Source organism: Rhipicephalus sanguineus, chromosome 2 (assembly GCF_013339695.2).
Source record: "Rhipicephalus sanguineus isolate Rsan-2018 chromosome 2, BIME_Rsan_1.4, whole genome shotgun sequence".
NCBI lineage: Eukaryota > Metazoa > Arthropoda > Arachnida > Ixodida > Ixodidae > Rhipicephalus > Rhipicephalus sanguineus.
In genome coordinates this window covers 207785761-207807593 of record NC_051177.1, presented here as the reverse complement: position 1 = coordinate 207807593, position 21833 = coordinate 207785761, and the positions used below count along the sequence as shown (strand labels likewise).

The 21833-nt window shown below is 45.8% G+C and overlaps 2 protein-coding genes across 2 annotated transcripts in view; both read left to right on the top strand.

The window, feature by feature from the left end:
- The first annotated feature begins 2147 nt into the window (after positions 1-2147).
- LOC119382201 (uncharacterized) lies at positions 2148-8902 on the top strand. Its single transcript, XM_037649916.2, has 2 exons — positions 2148-2413; positions 8722-8902. Exons 1-2 carry the CDS (start codon positions 2148-2150, stop codon positions 8900-8902), a joined length of 447 nt encoding a protein of 148 aa, XP_037505844.2.
- A 4958-nt stretch (positions 8903-13860) lies between these two features.
- The window catches only part of LOC119381459 (uncharacterized), a 48705-nt gene continuing 40732 nt past the window's right edge, over positions 13861-21833 (top strand). The window contains exons 1-2 of the mRNA XM_049413042.1: positions 13861-13919; positions 16670-16761. The gene's annotated coding sequence lies outside the window, so the exon portion shown is untranslated. The remainder of the gene's footprint in view (positions 13920-16669; positions 16762-21833) is intronic.

Sequence of the window (21833 nt, the reverse complement as noted above, 5' to 3'; positions counted from 1 at the left end):
TTCGTGAATTTGCGTGCGTCCGCCAATACTCTTACCCTCAGCTTCGAAGCATACATCCAGGGTTGCAAGGCTTGCTACTTTCCCCCAATTTGGCTATCTTTTAATGGCCGCGGCGGCGAGGAAACGTCTTGACTGCTTGGCTATATTTTGGCTACTTTCTTATTCCCTCGATTGAACTGAATGATCAATATGTTGTGATGTCGCTGCCGCTGGTTTCGAGTGTGCAGTTTCAGAACAGTGCGTCCGTGTTTCCAGCTCCCGAAATTTGAATTTTGAACTAGAATAACACAAAAGAAAATATATTTGGATATGTGGTTGAGACACAGGGCGAAAACTCTTGCGTGGGGCCTCATTTTGCAGACCACCTATTCTGAACGTGACTTTCCACTGTGATTTGGAAGTGAACAGGACAATCGAAAGCGGTCTGCATCTGGGAAGCTCTGCGTTAACGACAATGGAAATCAGATATCCGATGATCTATCCGTCTGATTTCATAGAATTAGGTCGGGACTACAACTAGGAAATAATAAATGCGCGGACTTCGTCATCACACGAGCAACGATTGCGAAAGTGACTACAATTTATGCTTAAAATCCAGCAACTGTGATTTTCAGCCATTCGTGCAGTGCTCATTTTTTATTTCCTCCACAAGGGTGGTACTCCTACTCCTTGTAGTCACGCTATACGCGAGATGAGTGTGTCATTTCTGCAACAGCGCAAGAAACTTCGTCATGACGCACGATAAGTTGCTAAAGTCAACAATTTATGCTCTAATCTCAGCTAATATGACTTTGAAGGGTTCTGCTGTACTTATTTACATTTCCAGCGAAAGGCTGTTGCATTTAGTTATTAAGTAAAAACGTCGCAGTTGTTTTCACACCCGCGCGTGGCTACTTTCTGCCACTTTTATTGTCCTTGGTTCAAGTTGGCTACTTTTTAGATGTGAAGCATCTTATAGCGGAGTTCAATCCGGTGGTGGTGTGGTGGTGGTGGTGTGCGGCGTGACCACCCTTACTGCGCATGCGCATACCTTCCACTTCCCCTCTCCACTCCCTCTCTCCACCCCCTCTCCACTTCCCCCTCGTCCCAATCACCCTCCCATTCCATTTCCCCCTTCCCTTTACCCTCCACTCACTCTCTTTCCACCCCCTCTCCACTTCTCTCTCCCATCACACTCTCCTCCTCCTCCCCTTTCCTCCTCTCATCTCCCTTTCCTCCTTCCTCTCCCCTTTCCTCCACTCATCTCCCTCTTCCACTCCCACTCTCCCCTCATATCCTCTCCCTCTCCCCTCCCCTTCCCATCTCGCCTCCCCTCTCCACTTCCCCTCTCCCTTTTCCCCGACCACACCCACCTCTGAAACGCGGGCTCTACATGCCGAAACACTGCTGGATTTCAAGCAAGACGGACGTGCCTACCGCATGTCCTGGATTAACCTCGTACTCCGCTGACCGTGCCCCGGCGGACTCCTCGCCGCTATGCCGTTGCGCCGACTCATCGTCCGGGGCCTTCGCCGCTTCGCCGATGTTGTGCACCGTGCCTCTAGCTGTGTTTCGCGGACCCGTCCTGAACTCCCTGGACCGTTTTCCACATCTTTCCTGTCCTCTTTCTTGCGTTGTATATGATGGCTCTCTAACTATTTTCTCTCTATTTCCTACTATTCTTTTATTCCCTCCTTACCCCCACCCCTACCAGGGCGCTTAGCCGTGTCGCAGACGCAGACAGAAATGCGCCTTTTCCTTTTCCCTCAAGAACAACTCAAGAACACTGCTTCGCATCGCCTCATGGTCCCCTTTAGCGGAGATGGTGTGAAGTTTTTTGGCAAGATTTTTTTTCAATTTCTTGCTATTTTTGTCCTTTTGATCTGGCAACCCGCCGGCGACCGGCTACTGACTCGAAAGTACGGTTCGATCCGGCCGTTGCGTCGCTTTTCGTGCAAGCGAGCTGCGCATAGGCATTTGTTCTCTGTAATTTTCAATGACATGAACACCGACGCGTTCGAAATTTCTGGAGTTCTGCACTACAGGTGCTCTCATAATCATGTCGTTGTTTTACCCGTAAACCGCATGGATAGATTATTAACCCTTTTAAGGAATCGCTATCCCATAGCGACGAGTGACGTCTTCAGAGACACACTTGACGCCATCTCATGGTCGCCGGCCCGCCCCACCGGCGCGACTACGCCAGCTTGCGCACTGTGATCGCTCCTCTCCCACGAAGAGCGAAATGTGCTCGCAGGCTGAGCGGCTGCTCGTCGCATTCGTGGCCTCCTTCGAGGAGACTAGGACCCGAGTCGCGCCCGGGGCCCTTCGGCCTTCCCCACCTGGCGCCGGCCTCCAAGTGGGTCTTCGGGGAGCTGCTCCAGGAGTGCAGGCACGGGACGTCTGTCACCTTCGACCTCGTGCTCAAGGAAATGTAAGAGCGCGGGAAAAACGCTGATGCCTCTTTGTAGAGCGTGGCGTCGTTAGGAAAAAAAAGGACTTATGTCACCATGAATCTTATTACTGTAACACCGTTAAGCGTTTCTGGTTAATACGTGAAGATTAAGGATAAGCCACGGACGCTTAGCGCAAGCAGCGCTGTTGAATAAGCGAGAAAGAAGCCCGCGAAGCGTGTTTGGTGTATCTTAAAAAGCGTAGCAGCAAAACTTACGGTTGAACAAAAACGTCACGCTTGACATCGTACCACTGCTGTAAAATTTATAATATTAACTGTTGGGATTTAACGTCCCAAAACCACGATGTGATTATGAGAGACCCCGAAGTGGAGGCTCCGGAAATTTCGACCACTTGGGGTTCTTTAACGTGTAGCTAAATCTAAGTACTCGAGGCTCAGGCATTTTCGCCTCCAGCGCTGTAAAATTTGAATGAAAGGGAATTGTTCTGTACACGATTTTACATAGGACACATGGGCGCCGCCGTCTTGGGCTGTTAAACGAATGTTTTCTTATTTTTGTGTATCGCGACGTGAATGGATAAGGTCTGGAAACGGCGAATGCACCAACCCCAACCGTTTTGATGCGTATGCGTCCACCGTATCACTGTTTGTTTACTTGATAAATATAAAACGGCGAGGCTACAGTCCAACATGGCGACACCGAAACCCATCCGTAAAGTAGTCTTTGTAGTAAACTTGGCGCCAAAAACACGACCACGTATGAACACAAGAAAACACACACACAGAACGGGCGCCCTTCCTGTCTTTGTGTTCCTTTCTCTTCATCGTGTTGTTGGCGCCAAGTTCACTACTGATACTAAACATGCACCAACTAGTCCAACAGCGAGTATTACTATAGGGCAAGGTTATCCTGGCGTGGAGTGAGCATCGCTATTTTGCCAGTGTCACTGGTTAACCCGTGTCACGAAGGGGGGGGGGGGGAGGCAGCAACGTATGCCGTGCCGTTTCACGGTTCTTGCACTGCCAGAACCAGACTCGACAGCGACGCGTCTCTGTTACGTTGACGTCTTCCGTGAGGTTTCTGCTTAAAGAGTAGCTGAAGCGCTTAAAAAAAAGACTTTGGAGCGTGTCACGACAGTTTGGACCCTGCTGAATTCGAAAAGTGATGTGGGCGTTCTCGAAAGTGAACGCAAATACCACTTTTTGGGAAAAAAAAAAACATGCTGTGGTCGCAGGGCTTCTTGAGATGCTGAGCGAATGCGGCGGCGTCATCCTCGGTACGCCGCGTTATCTGCAACAGCAGCGCTGCTGAAGCGTGGCCTCCTCGATTAGCTACGCGACGGCGCGTCACGAGTTAGTCACGGAGGCCACGGTTGAAGTTACGAGAGACGCTTGTTCACGTAGCGCTCGACTGTTTGTCGTTATTCCAGATACATTTATCCAGCGTCAGAACATTCAGCTTCGCTATGCTTACTTGAGCCTTCGTCACATAAACAACGCTAGTGCCGTTCGAATGAGTGAGCGGCCGGAACATTCCGTCGGAGTGCAGCATGGCTTCGCCAAAGGAACCGAGGATGACGTAGGTTTCCATGCCCACACTTTCGACGCGCTCGCGTGGGCGGAGCAAGACACTTTTCTTTTCTTTCGCGTATTCTGAAGCTCCTGCTGCAACAACTGCGGAAAAAATTACGACATCCTCGACAATAATGTCGGTTCTTGCTAACCACGAAGTTCTATCGAATTCTAAAACCTCTTCAGCCTCCCTTTAACGGGAAGTTTTGCTGCTGGACTCTTCAGGGTATGGAAACTTCGCGCGCAGTCGGCAGAAGATTTATTTCCAGCGATTCTATAGTTCCTACCTGCTACATGAAGTGGGAGATAGCGTTGGTAGTAAATGTGACATTCTTTGCCGCTTTTATTTATTTTGATGCACGTCGCGTTAGACGTGATTTCTGTAACGTGAGTGTTCTTGGAGGAAACGAAAACTGAAAGTATTCGGAGAATATTTTAACGGAATGCATACCGGGGGACGGGAAACGCAGCCGAGGGTGGCATAGATTTATGTGGACTGATCACATTGTAGCGAACAAGAAGAAAAGCAAGTGGAGCAGTGGGACACGATCTGAGCACGATGCGCGAGCGCCTATCGCAAGCTGTTGGTGTGAGAATGTCATCGCTGTGCCGGTTTTCCGCCTGCTACCTGACGTCAATAAAACCCCTTCGAAAAGTAACACTCCGCAGGCACAAAGTGGAATCAGCGCGCTCAAGGTCGGGTACATTGGAGATCATTGGGAGAGGCCTTCATTCTGCAACGCACAAAAAATAAGCTGATGATGTTAATGATGACAAACTAAAAATAACGGTGAGCGGTTAAGAAAATCACTAGCGACGAAATTACGCTGTCACTGTCATAGTGTTGGGAGAGTTTGCACAACGTAACAAATGTCGCACATAATTCCTGTAACAGCCAAAATCCCATTGAGCGTCTGAGAATAATGCGACGTATATTAAGGAGAAAAACAGGTTACTAGACAAAATTTATGCGAAGGAAAAAGATATTTTTATTCGTTTAATAATGTGTTTGTTTGGGAGAACAACGCAAATACCTAATACAACTTTTTTATGATATATTACTGCATAATGACTGTTAAAAAATTGCATGACAGCGATGCTTCGAAATCTCAGATCTATAATTGTGTTTTTTAGTAAGCTATTTCACAGCTTGATGGCGCCAGTCAGTGCTGAAAAGTGAATACCTCGTGTTCGACCGCAGATGTATCGATAACGGCCCTGATAATGTAGGTGGCGTGAAATGCTATATGTGCCGGGTTGAGATCACAGTCTAAACAGATTCTAACCGTGAACTGTCCTATGCGACAGACAAAGAATTGGGATGTGTCTTGTGTCACCTTGTGTCACACGAGGTGACACAAGGTGTCACTTTGTGTCGGACACGCTATAAAATAGTGAGTAATAGCTAAGCGGCTCAGCGGACCAGCGGTCCCAGCGGAAGAGCGGAGCGATCAGCGGAGCGCGAAAAGAAAGGAAGAGTAATAGCTAAGCGGCCTAGCGTCGCCCCGCTCGTTGAACGTAGAACGCACCTCGCGTTCCGCTGTGGAGTCAGTTGAGCGTAGCGTGAAGGTGCGTCCACTAGGTTTCGCCGTCGTTTTGCAGCCAAGCTGACCGCGTCTCGACAAGACGCGCTTGCGAAAAACGCGAAATGTATGCAGTTCTCTGCACGTCTGTGAACACGCGATCAAATGTAATCTGTACGAAAAAGATGTCAAAGTAGCACCTATACTTTCTCAAGTTTTTGTGTCTTCTTGTCTCGAATTTCGAAATAAAAGATCAACACGAGCTTTCGATGATTTGAATCCACTTTAGGTCATCTCCAAATGCCCTCGTCTTCAGAGGTCTTCTTATGTTGAAAATCAGCGCCGGGACTTTTTCGCCTGGAGCAGAGCGAGCGCTATGTTGGCGGGTATCGCCGACAACATGCCGCTGCCGCTTGTGTTGGGGGTAGCCCTCTTGTCTCGCGAAAACGCTGGTCCGCCGGCCACGCTCCGCTGAGCAGAGGATACCAGCGGCTGAGCGGTCCGCTCCGTAAAAACGCTGATGGCTCCAGCGTGCCGCGCATGCGCAGTTGGCATCTCCGCTCGTGCGCTGGGCCCGCTGGCCCGCTTAGGCGCTTAGCTATTACTCTCTAATGTCGCTTACGGCCAAGAGGTAAAATGCATGATACATTTTTTGAAGAGCTTCGTTGGAGCGATTAGGTAACCCCTGAAGGTGGTCACACGGCGCATGCGTGCTGTAGTTGTAATGTGATTCTGGGATTTTACGTTCCAAACCACGGTAAAAATACGAGGCACGCCGTAGTGACCAGGAGGGACTCAGAATTAATTCTAACCACCTTTAAGTTCACTAACTTCAGCATAAAAGTAAGCGCACGGGGATCCTTGCATTTCGCCGATATCGAAATGTGGCCGCCGTGGCTGGGAATCGAGCCCGCGCTCTCGAGCTTAGTGGGCGCGGGCGAGCTTAGTGGGAGCTCAGTAGGGTGCGACAACTTGCCTGCTCAGCTAACACGGCGGGTGTACTGTTCTGGTTGAGAGCAAATCAAGGTTAATATGTATGCGAATAACTGAACGATGCTCCCTGGAGGCTGCGCTTTTTATAGCCCAGAACACGTGGTGGTTTGGCGGCTATCTCTGCGTGGTGTCGACCATGATAGGTTGTGGGTTGGATGGATACCCAAATAATTATCGCAGCTGACGTGAGTTAACGAAATATTGAGTAAGTGAACGCACTTTTCATTCATTCATTCATTCATTCATTCATTCATTCATTCATTCATTCATTCATTCATTCTTCTGTGTCAGGCTGGCCGAATGTCATTATCTTAAAATCATAACTGTTCAGGGTAGGCCTCTGGGCATTTTGAAGCTCTTTTACATATTCAAACGAATATTACATTATTCTAATTCGCTTCGACAAGAAAAATATTTGTGAAATAAATTCCCGAGTGTTCGAAACGAACGAATAAACGTATCTTACTGCATTTAACCCACCTGTAAAGGTGCTTTCACTGCAGTGTGCGCCCCCAATGCCGTGAAACCGCCTTATCAAGGAAATACACGCTGAAGCGAAGCCCCTTTATATTTAAGCGTGTATATTACCTGCGCCCCGCTTACTTTTAGCGGCGAAGCTCCTTAAGGCGGCACCCGTTCGTCCCTCGTAGTTGTCGTAGTCGTAGTGCGTAACCAGTCGTAACGCTAGTACCAGATCTTGACCTCCAAGGTGGTGCCGGTGGGAGATTTTTCCTGTGCGTTGTTGAACAATACAAAATTCGCAGCGTGCGCGTTAACTAAAAGCCGAATTCTTCTGTCTCTCATTCCCCATTAGCAGCCATTGGCATGTTCCAGTAGGAAACTTTAGTAGAAGTAGAAGTGTAAGTGTTAGCTAAAAGCCGACTTCTTCTGTCTCTCATTCCCATCAGCAGCCATTGTTTACCTCCAAGGTAGTGCCTGGTGAGATTTCTCCTGTGCGTGATTAAACAATAAAAATTTTGTTCAAAACGCCGTTGATTGATGAAATAAACCAACGAAAGACGCCAGATGTTTTGTAAAAGCAAAACGAAAGAACGCCAGATGTTTCTAAAGCAAAACGAAAAGACGCCAGCTGCTTAACGAAAGACGCCAGATGTTTTCTAAAGCAATGGTTTTCTAAACAATGAAAATTCACAGCGTACATGTAAAATTAAAGTGAGCTGCAAGTCGTCATAACTCATCGAACCTTTAGTATAAACGCGCCCGATCTCACGTCGGTGATGATGTACTGGGCAGAATTCACGGAAGATTCACGGTTTACCGATGAACCTCCGCAGCTTCGCCCACTCATCATCATTCACTCCGTGGATATGCTGTGATTTTTCGTTTTACATTTAAGGTCGTGTTATGCGGTCTAAGTATCGCACAGTTAAAAATGAAACGCAATTTGCCGCTTATAACTTGTACCCTACTACTATTAAAATCCTGCTGTACATTGAATTCCCCTCGAAATTATTCGATGCTAATTACAATTCGTTTACTTCGCTTCGAACAAAAAAGAAATACAAAAATAGATATTCGCACATGCAGCCATCTGCTGAGAACAACTCCAATCACATCATGATCTTGGTGAAGTGCCAGAGAGTCGGAAGAGGAGCGAATTTTTCTACAGATGACAAGTTCATCAGGGAACACTCGTATGGTCGATGTGATCAAACATGAATAATCGTTACTGAACACGAAAAATAACGCATCTCAGACGCTTCCCACGGGGGAACATTAGATGTTCACGTTTGTGAGCACGATAAGTTGTGGATAGTCGTGCGTGAACTTCTCGTGGAATCAGTGGGTTATCGAGGAAAGAGATGCTTCAAGAATCTAAAATGAAATAAGAAATGTTAGATATCAATCGGAGCGTAGCTGCGCGATTTAATGTGCCAGTGTGGACAAAGACGTGGCATCTATGTTGAAAGAACTTTGTAGTTCGTGTATATTTTTGTCCCGCTCAGAGCTGCTGCGCTATCGTGCACTTTTATAAAGCGCTTTATAGCTTTTATATAGATATCTCACAAAAGCTTGGGCATGTGCTCTCTTATGCAAAATGTGTAAAGTAGTTTTTCTTAAGGCAACAATATGGCCCTTTGCTTTGTTTAAAAAAGTAAAACGTTTCAGTAATGTACAGCTTTGTCTTGGCTGTGAAACGTTTCGTATAATTTGCATAACATCGATCAATGAACGAGGTGCAATCGCTGCGTGTCTAATTATCCCCTGTACAATCAGCGGTGCCCGCGCGTGCATCAAGCTGAGCGAGAGCCCGGACTCTGAGCTGTTCTGCGTGTTGGGCAACTGGCGTCGCTCGGTGATCAAGGTGCTTCGCTTCGAGTACGTGGTGCGCCACCGGGACCTGGTGTTGGCCGAACTCAGAGTGGGAAGGCAAGTGCCCTTCAGTCTTTATTTGTGAGAACGTTGTAAACCGGCTAATTAGCATGGTACTAATTCACAGTGCGAAAACTTGCGCGGAACGGCGGAAAGAGAAAGTTAGACGCTATGTTGCACCGTCTATAACACTTCGAAGGCATAACTCTGCTGCACGCTTGGTGATTCATTTAAGTTATACAATCGGGGACCAGACTTCTTGCAAGATACCACGAGCCACAGTGTGGCGTTGTGGGAATGCATTGTTTCTCACCCTCCCCTCACGTGGTGTTGCATACACCTCCGAGATTGGCCGACCTTTGACCCAAGCGAGAATGTCATCAAATGACGTCACAAATTTGATGATCTGCGGCGTCATGATGACGTCATAACTAGACGTCATCATTACCCCCCTGCACGCTTCTAGCTAGGAGAACGTCACGTGGGTTTTTGTACCACTTCACACTGCCGCGCGTGCTTCGCTCGAGGTCACTGCGCAACGAGGCACGGAACACAGAGAACGACTGTACGAGGCGTTCGGTTAGCACTTCAGCCGGTCGTTCTGTGTCTCATGGCCTGCGCAGGCTCTTGGCGCGGAGTATTCAAACATCAATTGCCCGAAGCTGTCTTTGTTTATATAACTTTGCCCTATCGTGGAGTTTCTTTGCCGATTACTACTGAGCCAGGGTCGGAGATTGCGCAGTCAAAGATGTACGGCGACCTGGTGGCCGATGATGACATTACTGCTGTTATATCCGTACACGCATAGGTGTTGGTGTGGTTAGTGTAGAACAGGTTGCTCCCGGAGGCAGTGCAATTAACGACAGCGCTAAAGCTTATTCTGATGACGCTATTGTACAACTGCAGGCGCACGATATACCGGGTGTTTCAAGAAATGCGTTTGGAAGTCCTCAAAAATAAAGAAAATGGAATATTTATTCGCTGCCTTCGTAATTACTTTTTTTGTAGGGGAAGAGTTCTCAAGATGACTAAATACATCAGTTTCGGCAGTAATTGAAGAAATTAATATAATTACCTTTTTAATTAATGCAGACAGGCGGTGGGTTCGTATGGGAGAACTGAAATCCATTTAGCAAAGAGCACATCGCCGCTTTCAGATGTCGAAAACGAAGCGCCTGGTAATTCTAGCGGAGTAATGAAATTTGACAAAGTTCACCAGGGAAACCAAACCCGATGTGCCGATGACCGCAACTTGCAGGCGACCAGAATGACGGCACTGGTCATGATAACGATTGCAGTGTTGTTAGTTCTGGATTCATTAAGGTATTTGCGCCATGCTTGTATAATCGCAAGCGCAGCCCTCACACCCACAAAGCGAAGTCGATCGATGGTTGATACAACGACACTTCCTTACTCTGGACGTCTGAGAAGAATATGACAGTTGCGTTCTTACGCGTTTCGGTTTCGCAGGCGAACTGGTCAGATCTCATTACTCTGCGAAAAATTTCGAGCGGCCGCTTTTTGGAAATCTCAAAGCGGCAAGGGTCTCTTCGCAGGAAGAGCTCAATTCTTTTATTTGACGCCACCTCCTGTCTCCACTACTTAAGACGTTAATTTAATTTTCTTAATTGCTGCCGTAATTGATGTCTCTGGTCATCTTAAAAGGGCCCCTGCAACACTTTTCCAAGTAATCGTATAATGGCTTCACTAAAAGAGCTTATCGCCTCACGAATAGACTGCCGCAGAAATGTTTAGAATCCGTCAAGTACGAGCGGAGTTACAGGGATTTGCCACACGCTTTAAGCGCTTTCTCGCTCCTCTCGTACAAGCGAGCGATCTGAAAGCTACGCAGGGAGGGGTATGACGAGAGGGCAAAAAGATGCGTCCCTTCGTCCGCACGCTTCGTGACGCTGAGCACTTTTCATTTTTTCTTGAATGCGCGGCTTACTTTAAGTGTGACCGCGAGCACGCGCGGGCACATGGCGACATCCCGCGGCGGCCACGGTAACTATGCAGCTCACGATGCTATAATCAGCTAACGGTCGTGGACCTTAGGTAGATGACGCAGTAATTTGGGTATATGGCATCATTGTTGAGAGAAGACGGAGCAATTTTTAGCTGAATTTAAGAATTGTAAATTGCAGGCCGCGTGCTGCGCGATCACGTTTGGCTCGCGTTCTCAGGAGCCTCTACTAACGATCGGCAACGTTTTCTGACAATGCTGAAAAATTGTTGCCGGGCCCCTTTAAGACGTCTGCCGCCACAGAAAAAGTAATTGCGAAGGCAGCGAGCAAGTATCGTATTTCGCCTATTATCTAGGATATTGAGTGACATTTCTTGAAAATACCCTTCGACGATGTTTTTTTAACAGCGGTTTCGAAGATCTAGGAGAATACTGCCAGCACACGTGGTTCATCTGGAACGTTAAGGAAATGTCTAGAAATTGTATTCCATTATTCTGAGGCACCTCCTTAGTAAAGCTCAGCCCACCTCCATTTAATTCAAATTTGTTGCTCACGGAAGTTACCACCTTTTCAAAGTCCTAACCACTACAGAAGATCAAGTAATCGTCCGCATAACGAAAAACCTTAATAACCGAATTACCTAAGGCGCCTTCCAAACGATTGTCAATCTTGCTAAGGTATAAATCACTAAGAACCGGAGCAACCTTAGAACCAATACATATCCCTGATTTCTGCACATAAACGCCTTCCTTCCAACCTACAAGCGTCGACTTTAAATACATGGAAAGGATTTCTCGAAATGCCCCGGTAGAAATACCACATTTACCGGTGAAAACCGTCTGGTGCGCTTGTTCTTTAATACATTCATTAACACAATTTAACAAGTCCTCATGCGGCAAAGAATAATACAGGTCTTCAATATCCATACTAAAAGCTTTACAACAGCCGGGGTTCTCCTCTGAGAGGAACTGAACTAGCGCCTGAGAATTACGCATACGAAAAGGGTCTGAAAAACTCAAAGGGGTTAAGCAGTTCTGCAAATAACTAGATACAGCGACTTGCCAGGTGCCTTGCTCTGAAACGATTGCTCGAAATGGGATCTCGTTTTATGTGTTTTGGCTGAAAAAAACAATTCTAAAGTAAGTGATTTAGCCTTCTTGACATTACAAGCTATTCTCTCAAGATTATGTCTTAACAAAAGGTCGACAGCACGTTGCCTAACTACCGATGGCTTAAGTTTTACCGTCCTAAAATTCTTTTCTACGGCTGTTAATGCTTTTTCTGAGAACAAACTGTCCGGCATAATTACAAAATACCCTTCCTTATCTGAAATTACTGGCCTGAGTTTCTTCTCGACACAGTAATTAACCAAAGGCCGGATAGGATCAGAACACTTGAGAAGCATATTAGAACCCTTGATGCTAGCAACGCAGTCTGAAATGCAGTGGGAACGCTCTTCTTCAGGAACAAGTCTAGTGATTGTACGCGGCAAACTTAAAACGTCGATTGGTTTCAGGTTCGGCTTAAAACAGTATTTAGGACCTAAGGCTAGGGTTTTGCAGTGACTATCATCTAAGGCAGCTCCTCCAAGGACAAGCAAGTTATCTTGCGGTGAAACAGTAGAATAATCTTCCTCTTACATGGTTGAAGTTCTCGAAGTTTTACCCTCCATATGAAACTTCGACAACTTCAACCATGTAATAGGAAGATTATTTCGACGATAACTTATTTGGCGCTTTATCGAGGTTCAGGATGGGTGCATAGTGGACGTACTCGGTTCTATCCCGCCCAGCCATGGCGCAGCGGGGGAAAGAACGAAGAGCGGCTGTAATGTTAATCTACAAAATATTCGAGAAGAAGCACTTGCGGCGCTAGTCTTAGGGCGAGAAGACGCTCGGTAAGCGAGAAAACACGCAGCAATAAAATACATGTGGCGACGCCGCTTTCAAGTTCCCGCAACAACTCTATACGTGGCGTCACCAATTTGACAGCGTCTGCTGTAGTACCTGCGTAATTATCTGTCACTAAGAATCAATGGCGTTATGTTCTAGTGGATCGAGATACTTAACGTGACAAGAATCTGGAAGTTTCGTTGAGACAACGGGGTCAAAATAGGAAAGACTTTGAAATTTGTGACGTCACACTGAGATTCGCGTGCCCAGGTTTTGGCGAGAAACTCAAAAACGAGATATCAGCCTCTACTTTGTCTTTAGTAATCAACCGATGACTGCGAAATTAACGACAGCAGCGTTCAGGAAAAAAGTCACTTTCGATGTAAGGGCGAAGTAGTAAATGCGATAGCAACAAATGGTAATGCTATACGAAGCAAGCTTAGCAGCTCACACCTTTTGCATGCGATCTGGCGCAAGGAAACGCTGCCGCTGCAGCGAGCGAAGCCATATCGTGCTGTATGGAATGAACGGGAACTTTGTGATGTGAACGGAGCGTACACGAAGCTATGAGCCGTTTGCTGATCCCTGTATATACGGGGTGTTTCAAGAAGCGTGTCGAAAAACCTAAAAAAATTAGGGAAATGCGATATTTCTTCGATGTCGTCACATTTGCTTCTTCTATAGCGGCAGGCATCTTAAGATGGCTAAAGACATCATCTGGGACAGTAATTAAGAAAGTTAAATTAGTAAACTTTTAATTAGTTCATTTAGGTGGTTATGTGAAATCGGAGAATTGAAGTTCTTCATGCGAAGAACCCATCGCAGCTTTGAGATATAGAAAAAGCGGCCCTAGTAATTATTGTGGCGTAATGAAAGTCAACCAAATTCAACGGCGAAGACCACTGAATTTGGCTGAATTTCATGACTGAATTTCATTACTTACTAGCGGCCGCTTTTTCGAAATCTCAAAGCTGCAAATTGATCTTCGCATGAAGGACTTCAATTCTCCCATTTGACATAACAATCTAAATGAAATAATTAAAAAGTGACAAATTAAAAAATGCGACAAACTAAAATTATCCGATTAACACCGAATTTTATGGGCGATCGAGTTGTTACACGCCTGGTTATTTTGTGTTAATGACTCTACAATCAATGCTGCGCGTTTTGTGTTCCTCCGCAGAGCTCTGCAAAGCATCGTTGCCAATCTGCAGACCAGCACCGCGGGGCTCTCCCGTTTGCGGACGTGAGTATTCTCGTTACACAGTGGCGCAGTGATTGTGAACATATCTCTGTGACACAAACGAACGGTACTGGCACCGGCGGTCTGAGCGAAACCTCTCATCAGCAGGCTCGCGCTTAAAATGCAGGACGTGTGGGCGGGTGACCGCGTTCGATGTTACAACGATGTGCGCAGTGAAAAGTGAAAATTCAAAGCACCAGATGCTTGGCCGCCTTTCTTTGTGAACACAGCATTCTCAATAGGAGGTTTTTCAAAAGCAGATAGCGTTCTTACAAGTGTCGTCCAAGCACAGGCGTTGCCCTGCAGAGCCAGCCAAGTGGCGGCTGTTCAAAAACCATTTACAGTGTGCGTATATTATAACAACGTTAACCAGCGTGGTAACTGAAGCCTAATGAAGTTAGAATAAATAGAAAAACGTCTCTCTCTTATAGTCGAGAGTGAATGTAAGCATGAAATGGCTGCCGGCAAAGCAGATTGGTTGGAGGTGATACTAGCCACCATCTCAATATGGATATAGTGAATGTTCGCAAGGGCACAAACTACTGCACTTGTGAGGTCGACATCATTGAAATGAACGATGCAGAAGCGTATGCGGCTACGACGGTATTCAGGCTTGAAAGCTTACACAGCCGAAATGAACCTGTTTTGAACTTTTTTTTCTCCCTTTTGCATCTCGTGGAGCAGTTCCCAAAGCTGTGGGACATGACTCTCGCGGTATACGCGGACGCGAGATGAAAGAAAACTAGCGGTGGCGTCCCACACGACAGCTTCTGAAGAAATGAAGAAACTGCTCTTACGCACTCGAAGCAGCTTCTGGTATTCCTCGGTGCCGCTGGCCAACAGCTCTCGGTACACGTTGGTTTGCATACCGAGATACTTGTTGACATAGGCGTTGTCAGGGTTCCCCACTAGGGGGGGGGGTAAACATTTATCGCAAACATTTATCGATCCACAACTGATATTCCTCGTACACAGAGCAATTGAGAGCTTATTTTTCTATGACGTCACGTGAATAGGCTGCTGGCGTCACGAATTGTGACGAAAGACGGATAACGCCAGGGGAGATCAACGCGCTCGTTCTTTGTATTTTCTGAGGATGTTCAGGGGCCTTTTAAAAACACTATGCAATGCATTACGATCGTAATTGGATCGTGTTACTTGCTTCCCCTCTCTCTATACCTTACTGACTTGTTTTCTCATCCCAAAAATATAACAGAGGGCTTTAAGCACCCATACAATTCATGCTCGAATTAGTAACTGCAGCACTATCCAGTTTTATTTCTCAGCTTCTTTGCGTGCTCGTATGTCCTGTAATATTTGTAACTTCTGAGTTTTTCACTCAAGCCTTCCGTTCACGTTGTCACGTGCTGTGTATACATTTGTGTACGCGATGTGGTTTTGAGTGACGTCAAAGAAAAGCAGCATAAACTGGTCCTTGGGTGGAGGTTACTGCAATCATACTTGATTTGTATTAATTTAACTTGCAGTGTGCTGCGTATCTTTAATGGTTAATTTGCATGCGTGTTGACAGATAGGATATTTGAAACGCGGCCAAAGGCGATATATATTAAAAGAACTTGTGCGTGTGCTTCGAGCCGGTGATTAAATTATTTAGACGCGAGGGCGCAATATGGCCGACTGCACAATTAATACATATGTAGATACTCTGTAAACATCATGGTTCATCACAATAGTTTCATAGCGCCACCTTAACTCCTTAACTTTATTGCAACTAAGAATTCAGCGCCTTTTTGTAATAAATTATTCATAAGTTGACGCGTGCATCAGCTTGCTTCGCTCCTGAAGAAGATAAACTCAGTATAGGCGCATTTAAAATATTCGAAATTTCGGGTATATATCGTATAGTCTTTGCCGTTCGATGTGTTTACGATTCGAGAAGTCACTATTCAAAATTTTCGTATATTTGTCTCTATTCGAACATGGGGGATAACAACGCTTGATTCAAGTCGCAAGGCAAAGCAACTTATGCAAGTGGCGACTGTTCAGTGCCATTCTGCTTAAACGAATTAGTCGTTGCTGTGCAGAACCATCACTCCCAATGCGAGTGCAAAGGCAGACAACATACCCGCTAAATAATATCTAGTTAGGTCACGTTTGCAGTTGTTTCCTTCTCTTGTACGGGCTACGCGCGAACTAGCTATGACAACTTAGACAAACCAAATGTGATAATTTGGCCGCTCTCAGACCATCTTTGCATTGATTTAAAGCAGTCTGCGATGCTCCAGTATCGCCGACACCTCACTTTAAAGGAGCACAATATGTCATCTGCATACGTCTGTATGATGACGTCCTGATCACATATTAATTTAATGTCATTGTTACCGTAAGATAAGCAGGTGATTGAAAGTCTTTCAGACTTACAACTGTATCAAATGTGCAAGCTTTTCAGTTGACGTGGGCGATTGAGAACAGGCTTAGAGTACCGAAACTTTACTAAAATTTAAGTATATCTATGATTATAAGTTGGATAGCCACTACAAGGCGAGTAGAACTCGTGGCTCATGATCATCTATGTCTCGAGGAGCCCAAGCTGAAACGAACATTCGTGAACAGTTTTCTCTCGGGGTGACCAAATCGTGTGTTAATATGTACAGGGCTGCGTGGTATGATATGCCTGGTTGTGAGCCGCTTTGTTGCACCGACTCTGCGGTTCCGTTGCATTGATCCTTATACTTCTGACAGCAGCAATTGTTGCTTTTTGTGTAGTCACGTGACATTTCTACGTGCACCAGGGCATACTGCGTGTGGGGCAAGTATCCGGAACTGTTGACCAGCGCCTGCCGCAGCTTCCGGGAGCGAAAGAGTTCCGGTTTTGTCACCGACGGTACGTCTCATTGTAATAAGTGCATATATCACGTGGTATTTCACATACGGTGTACGTTTTGCAAATTAAGAACCAACGTGCGTGTGTGGGAATACCACGAGTGAATCACAAAGTTTTTCCGTGCTATCCATAGGCAGAACTAGGCAGGTATGTGACTATAGTCATCGAAGAATGAAGGAAGGTTTAGTCGAAGAATACGCCTTAGCGAAAAAAAAAAGAGAGAGCAAGCATCGGCTAATACTGACCAAACGTACGCTGCTATCACGGAATGTGCATTCTAACATCCGACCCGTGACTCTGATTCGTATCGTACTATTTCTCTAGTACTGTTGCACGACTAGTGCAGCGCATTTAACACCTGCGGTGCAGTGCACTTATTAAGGGTCGGCGCTGCCCGTACTGATCCGAATTCGAGTTAAACCTGACCCGAAAAAGTGTGCATGATTCAGGCGTCTGTCCGCTTAACGCCGTGCATACTCGGGGATCATTGGGTGCGCGCTAAAGAAAGTGTGTCTTAGTGTAGATTTCTGAAGACGCTTAAGTGTTTTAATTGAGCAAATAAGCGATGCTGTCCTGCAAGTTCCTAACGTTTATAAGAGGTTTCAGAGCGCTGCACACACGCCCAAAAAAGACAGAACTTCAGAGGAAGATGGAGGAAAGAAGTGATGAGAAAATCGTTGAACAGGGAAAGTCGATTGAAACAACGTGTTGCTGCCCTGACGAAGACAAGTCCACTTGTCGAAACGTGGCTTCAGCGACATTCCTGCTCAACCATTTCTAATTAGTCATCACCCATATACGTGTAACTTCACAGTGTTAACGAAAGCGCAGGCCCGTATAAAGTTGCGGCAACAAAGTTTACCATGGCTATAGATGCCAGGTAATTTCCTCGAAGATGACGAATCAATATTTTTGCGAAGCTGTGAACTTCGAAGGTGAGTTATATTCCGAGATCAGCCAAATGCACGTGAAAACACACTTGTTTTTATTATTTTACTGTGGCGCAGACGGGCACGACCTCTCTCTACCTTACGTGGTTCTGCACATGACCTTCGCTGGCTGGCCGCTTAGTAGCGATACGGTAAGGATGTACATTTGATTCGTTCTCAGTGTGCATGGGCAACCGCAGAAAAGCGTATGCAGCGTTCAGTAATTATAACTGCACAGTGAGGTTTTTCCCCCTCTTTATAGAGTCTGCCCCGTAGCATATCCCATCAGTCGTGCATAGGGTCCTTGTTGTCGGTCAACGACCTTTCGTCGAGACTTTCCTTCTTCTTTCTGCCTCTTGGTGTTTCTTGCGCGTCTGGCGCTACGGTATCATGTCCTTCTTTCGCTCCAAGACACTACATTGGAAAACTACATTGGGAATGGCGGGCAGCGGAAATGAAGGTATTGGGCACCGATCTATGCCTTGAAGAAGAAGTGATCACAATAGGCGCGGCATAAAACAAGCTAAGAAGCTAAAATGAAGAGGAAGAGCTGAAATATTTTTCGGGGGCCTTCAACACATGCCAGGAACAAGAAATCTGGAAGATCCCACGCATTGTGGGAATAAAGTTCATGCGAAGCAGTCAGGCAGTAGCAGTCTGTGCCGGATTGTTCACTGTGAGACAAGTGTTAGGGGTGGTTGGTCGACTTGGTATAAACTTAGTAGTTGCGCGCATGTCGTGTGTTTGCCAGGCACGCCGAGTACACGGACGTGTAAACGGTAGCTCATGGTCTGACGTAACGTCGGCACTCTCGTTAGAAGAAAAAAAAAAATTCACCATCTCCCGCTAAAGGGAACCATGTGGGGATGCGAAGGAGCGCATGGGTCGACTTAAAGTTCAGTTCATCACGGGCACCTTGCCCGATGTTAACTCGTCCTTGCATGTGGAGCCCACCATGAATTCACTGTTGCTGCTGTTGCTGTTACTCATCCCGAACTCTTGTTGGAGCACGCCACGCGGGTTCATGCGCGTCTGCAGAATCTCATTCCCCGATGCCATCACGTGATTGCCGAAAGAATGTAAGGGGGAGAGGCCGCGGCGTCTAACCCAGCCCCTTACACAGGCCCGAACGTGCTCACACGTGGTTTTGTCTGCGTTACGCCAAGCTAGGACAGCTTACGGCAGCGCTGGCCCCTAAAGTGCTCTGCAGTATCATCAAGGCGGTCGAAGAACAAGACGAAGAAGACTTCTCCTTGGCGCGAGCGCGCGCTCAGTATGTTACAGATAGCTATGGTAGGTTTCAGAAAGCGGACGGTCGCCAATGGAACTACGGACAAAGCCCAGCGCAAAAGCTGCTTCGTATCTAAAACACCTCATATGAATCGTAGCGCGTTATGGCACCCCGTATTAATTCCTATGTGAACCGTAACGCATTATGACTTTACGTATTCCTATGTGAACCGTAACACGTTATGACTCCCCGTACTCCTAGTGAACCGTCACCGTTACCAGTGGTGGAAGTGCCTCTCCAGACTGCTCGAAAAGAGAGCTACATGTGCTTGTGATACTGTAACATGCGAACTGTGACATTATGACATGCTAACATGACATTTCATAGCAACTGCTCCGAACCTGCCTTGAAACAGCACTGTGAAAATGAAGACGAGAAACTTTAACCGTGTGACCATTTCGCAAGTCTGAAAGAAACAGTAAAAAATCTGTGTAATCAAATCCTAGTATGTAGATTTATCGGCTCTAATCTCATTTATGCAACAAGAGCTGGCATATCAAGCAAAACAGCTAAACAGCTTTTTGTTTTTTAACTTGACATGCAGGCTATTTTGGTGAAATGTGAAAATTACCGTGCTTGCCTTGATCTCATACCAATTATCGACTGCTGCTTTCGCAAGTAATATGTGACTATGGTTACTTCTATTATGTGCTGTTCAACTTTACTGGTTTGATCTCATTTGTGCCACAAGTATTTGTATCTCAGATATGTAGCTCATTTCACGGCACATTCAATAACCCTCTCTTTAACTGTTCATTTCTTGCAATTTGAATATTGAATGAATTTTAATTTTATTAGAGTCAGTGTCTGGGATGAAGGGGCTAAAGGCAGATGAAACTGCCTGACAAAGTCCCCCTACCCATACATCGCTCGGGGGTGGAAAACCGCGTGAACATAGTTCAACAATACAGAAACAAAAAAAGGTCTAAATGTATGCAACAGCCTACAGGCAACTAAATATACAAAAGTAAGATGGTAACGTTTTATGCATACCATAGTAATACGTAACAAGGAAATATTTGTACAAGCAATAATGCTAATCAGTGTTACGAAAACAGTATACAAGAAATGGGGAAAATTTTTTAAAATAAAATACTAAGCGATAAAGTCCGCAAGGAAAGCTGCGTAACGTAAAGGAGTGTTAAGAGCTAAGCAAAAAGTAATCTTTCTAAGCAAAAGGTAATCTTTAATCCTTTTCTGAGGCTGTATGCCGAACTGCAGTCCTGAATCATATTGGCGATTTCTGGATTATAATTAGGGAAATGTGGTATCAACTAGGCGAGCGTCTGAGTACCATATTTAGTTCTGAACATGGGTGTCCTAAGTCGATTATGCCTTAGGTGATATTGTGAATTATTAGTTAACGAAGATGAGGACAGGGTGTGTGGGTCATGCAAAATTTGTCTATGTGTATGCGTAGCAAGCCTTAGTTAGAATAACTGATCTACTTTGAATATGTTAGCTTTGAAAAGGATGGCGCTGAGTGGCCATTTAGTTTAAGGTTTTCTATGCAACGCACTGCTCTTTTTTTGTAAAATTATTAACATATCAAAATTTGTCTTACGAGTGGTTCCCCATATTAGTAGACAGGAGTGTAAATGAGAATGACCAAGGACATAATATAACTGTTTCAACCATTTAGGCGCCAAGGTTCTAATATAGTGCAATATTGAAATTGACCTGCACATACTTGCGTGAAGCTTGTTTACGTGAGGTGTCCAGCTCATGTTCTCTTCAAAAATAACACCTAGAAATTTATAAGTAGGAATCCGTTCGATAGCGGAGTTGTTAAATCTAATTACAGGCATTATAGTGGTCAGGTTTATTACGGCTTTTGAAAATAATAGCTTAGTTTTTTTACATTTAGTTGAAGTTGGCTTAAATGTAACCAGTTTGATAGTTCAGTTAGCCATCTGTAGCTACCTTTTAAGTTGGAGTAAATGTTTACCTGTAAAAAAAAGTACTTGTATAGTCTGCAGAGAATTATGTCAGAAGTTCACAGTGTGTTCACAATCTCATTCATATAAAGAATAAAGAATAACGGATGGAGCCTTGAGGAACGGCATATTTTATTGGTTGTGTTTGGGAACAAGAACCATTTAGGCTGGTAAACTACACTCTGTCGGATAAATAACTGCGTATCGGATTTCATGCCATTTACTTTGTATGTGCCTGTAAAATATCCTTGATAATAGACATTAACATTAATGAGACGCTTCGGAGATGCTTTGCACTACAGGAGTTGTATGGCATATTTTGCCATCTTCTAGTAAAACACCAATAGCTGCTCCAACTAGCATTTGTTGGCCTCGTAATCTGCTGCAAAACGTAAGAAATCACTGCCATCACTGCGTTATGACTCCGCGCGTTCCACGATTAACAATAACGCGTTACCTTACACGGATGCACGGTTCCTTAAGAAAGTAGCTCGCCAGGATGCCTGCGCATTAAAACTGGCGCATCGTTCTTTAAAGAAGTAAATGCATAGTCTCTACAGAGGTTCTGGTTTTTCAGCTGGAGAGCCCATTGCAGCTGTGGTCGGTGGTGCAGCAGGTGGCGCTCACCTGGCCGTGGCGGAAGAGGCGCTCGAGTTCGAGCACCGATCCTGAGCGAAGACCACGTGCTCGTCAAGAAGGCGCACCACGACGTGCTCTCTACAGGCTCAACGGGCGCGTGCTGCACGTGAACACTTTCGGCGTGCATGCCTTCCTCGTCGACTTCTGCGCGTCCCGCCTGAGACCACGCGGAGGTAAATGCCGAGTCGAGTGCTTGTGCCTGGATGCGAAAGACAGAGAAGTATTTTATGAACCGTTAAGCGCACAAAGACGGGAACAAGAAGACGACACACAAGC

Coding starts and splice junctions, on each gene's coding strand:
- LOC119382201 (XM_037649916.2), top strand. CDS start 2,148: ATGGTCGCCGGCCCGCCCCACCGGCGCGACTACGCCAGCTTGCGCACT. Junction 2,414..8,721: donor GACCTCGTGCTCAAGGAAAT/GTAAGAGCGCGG, acceptor CTGTACAATCAG/CGGTGCCCGCGCGTGCATCA.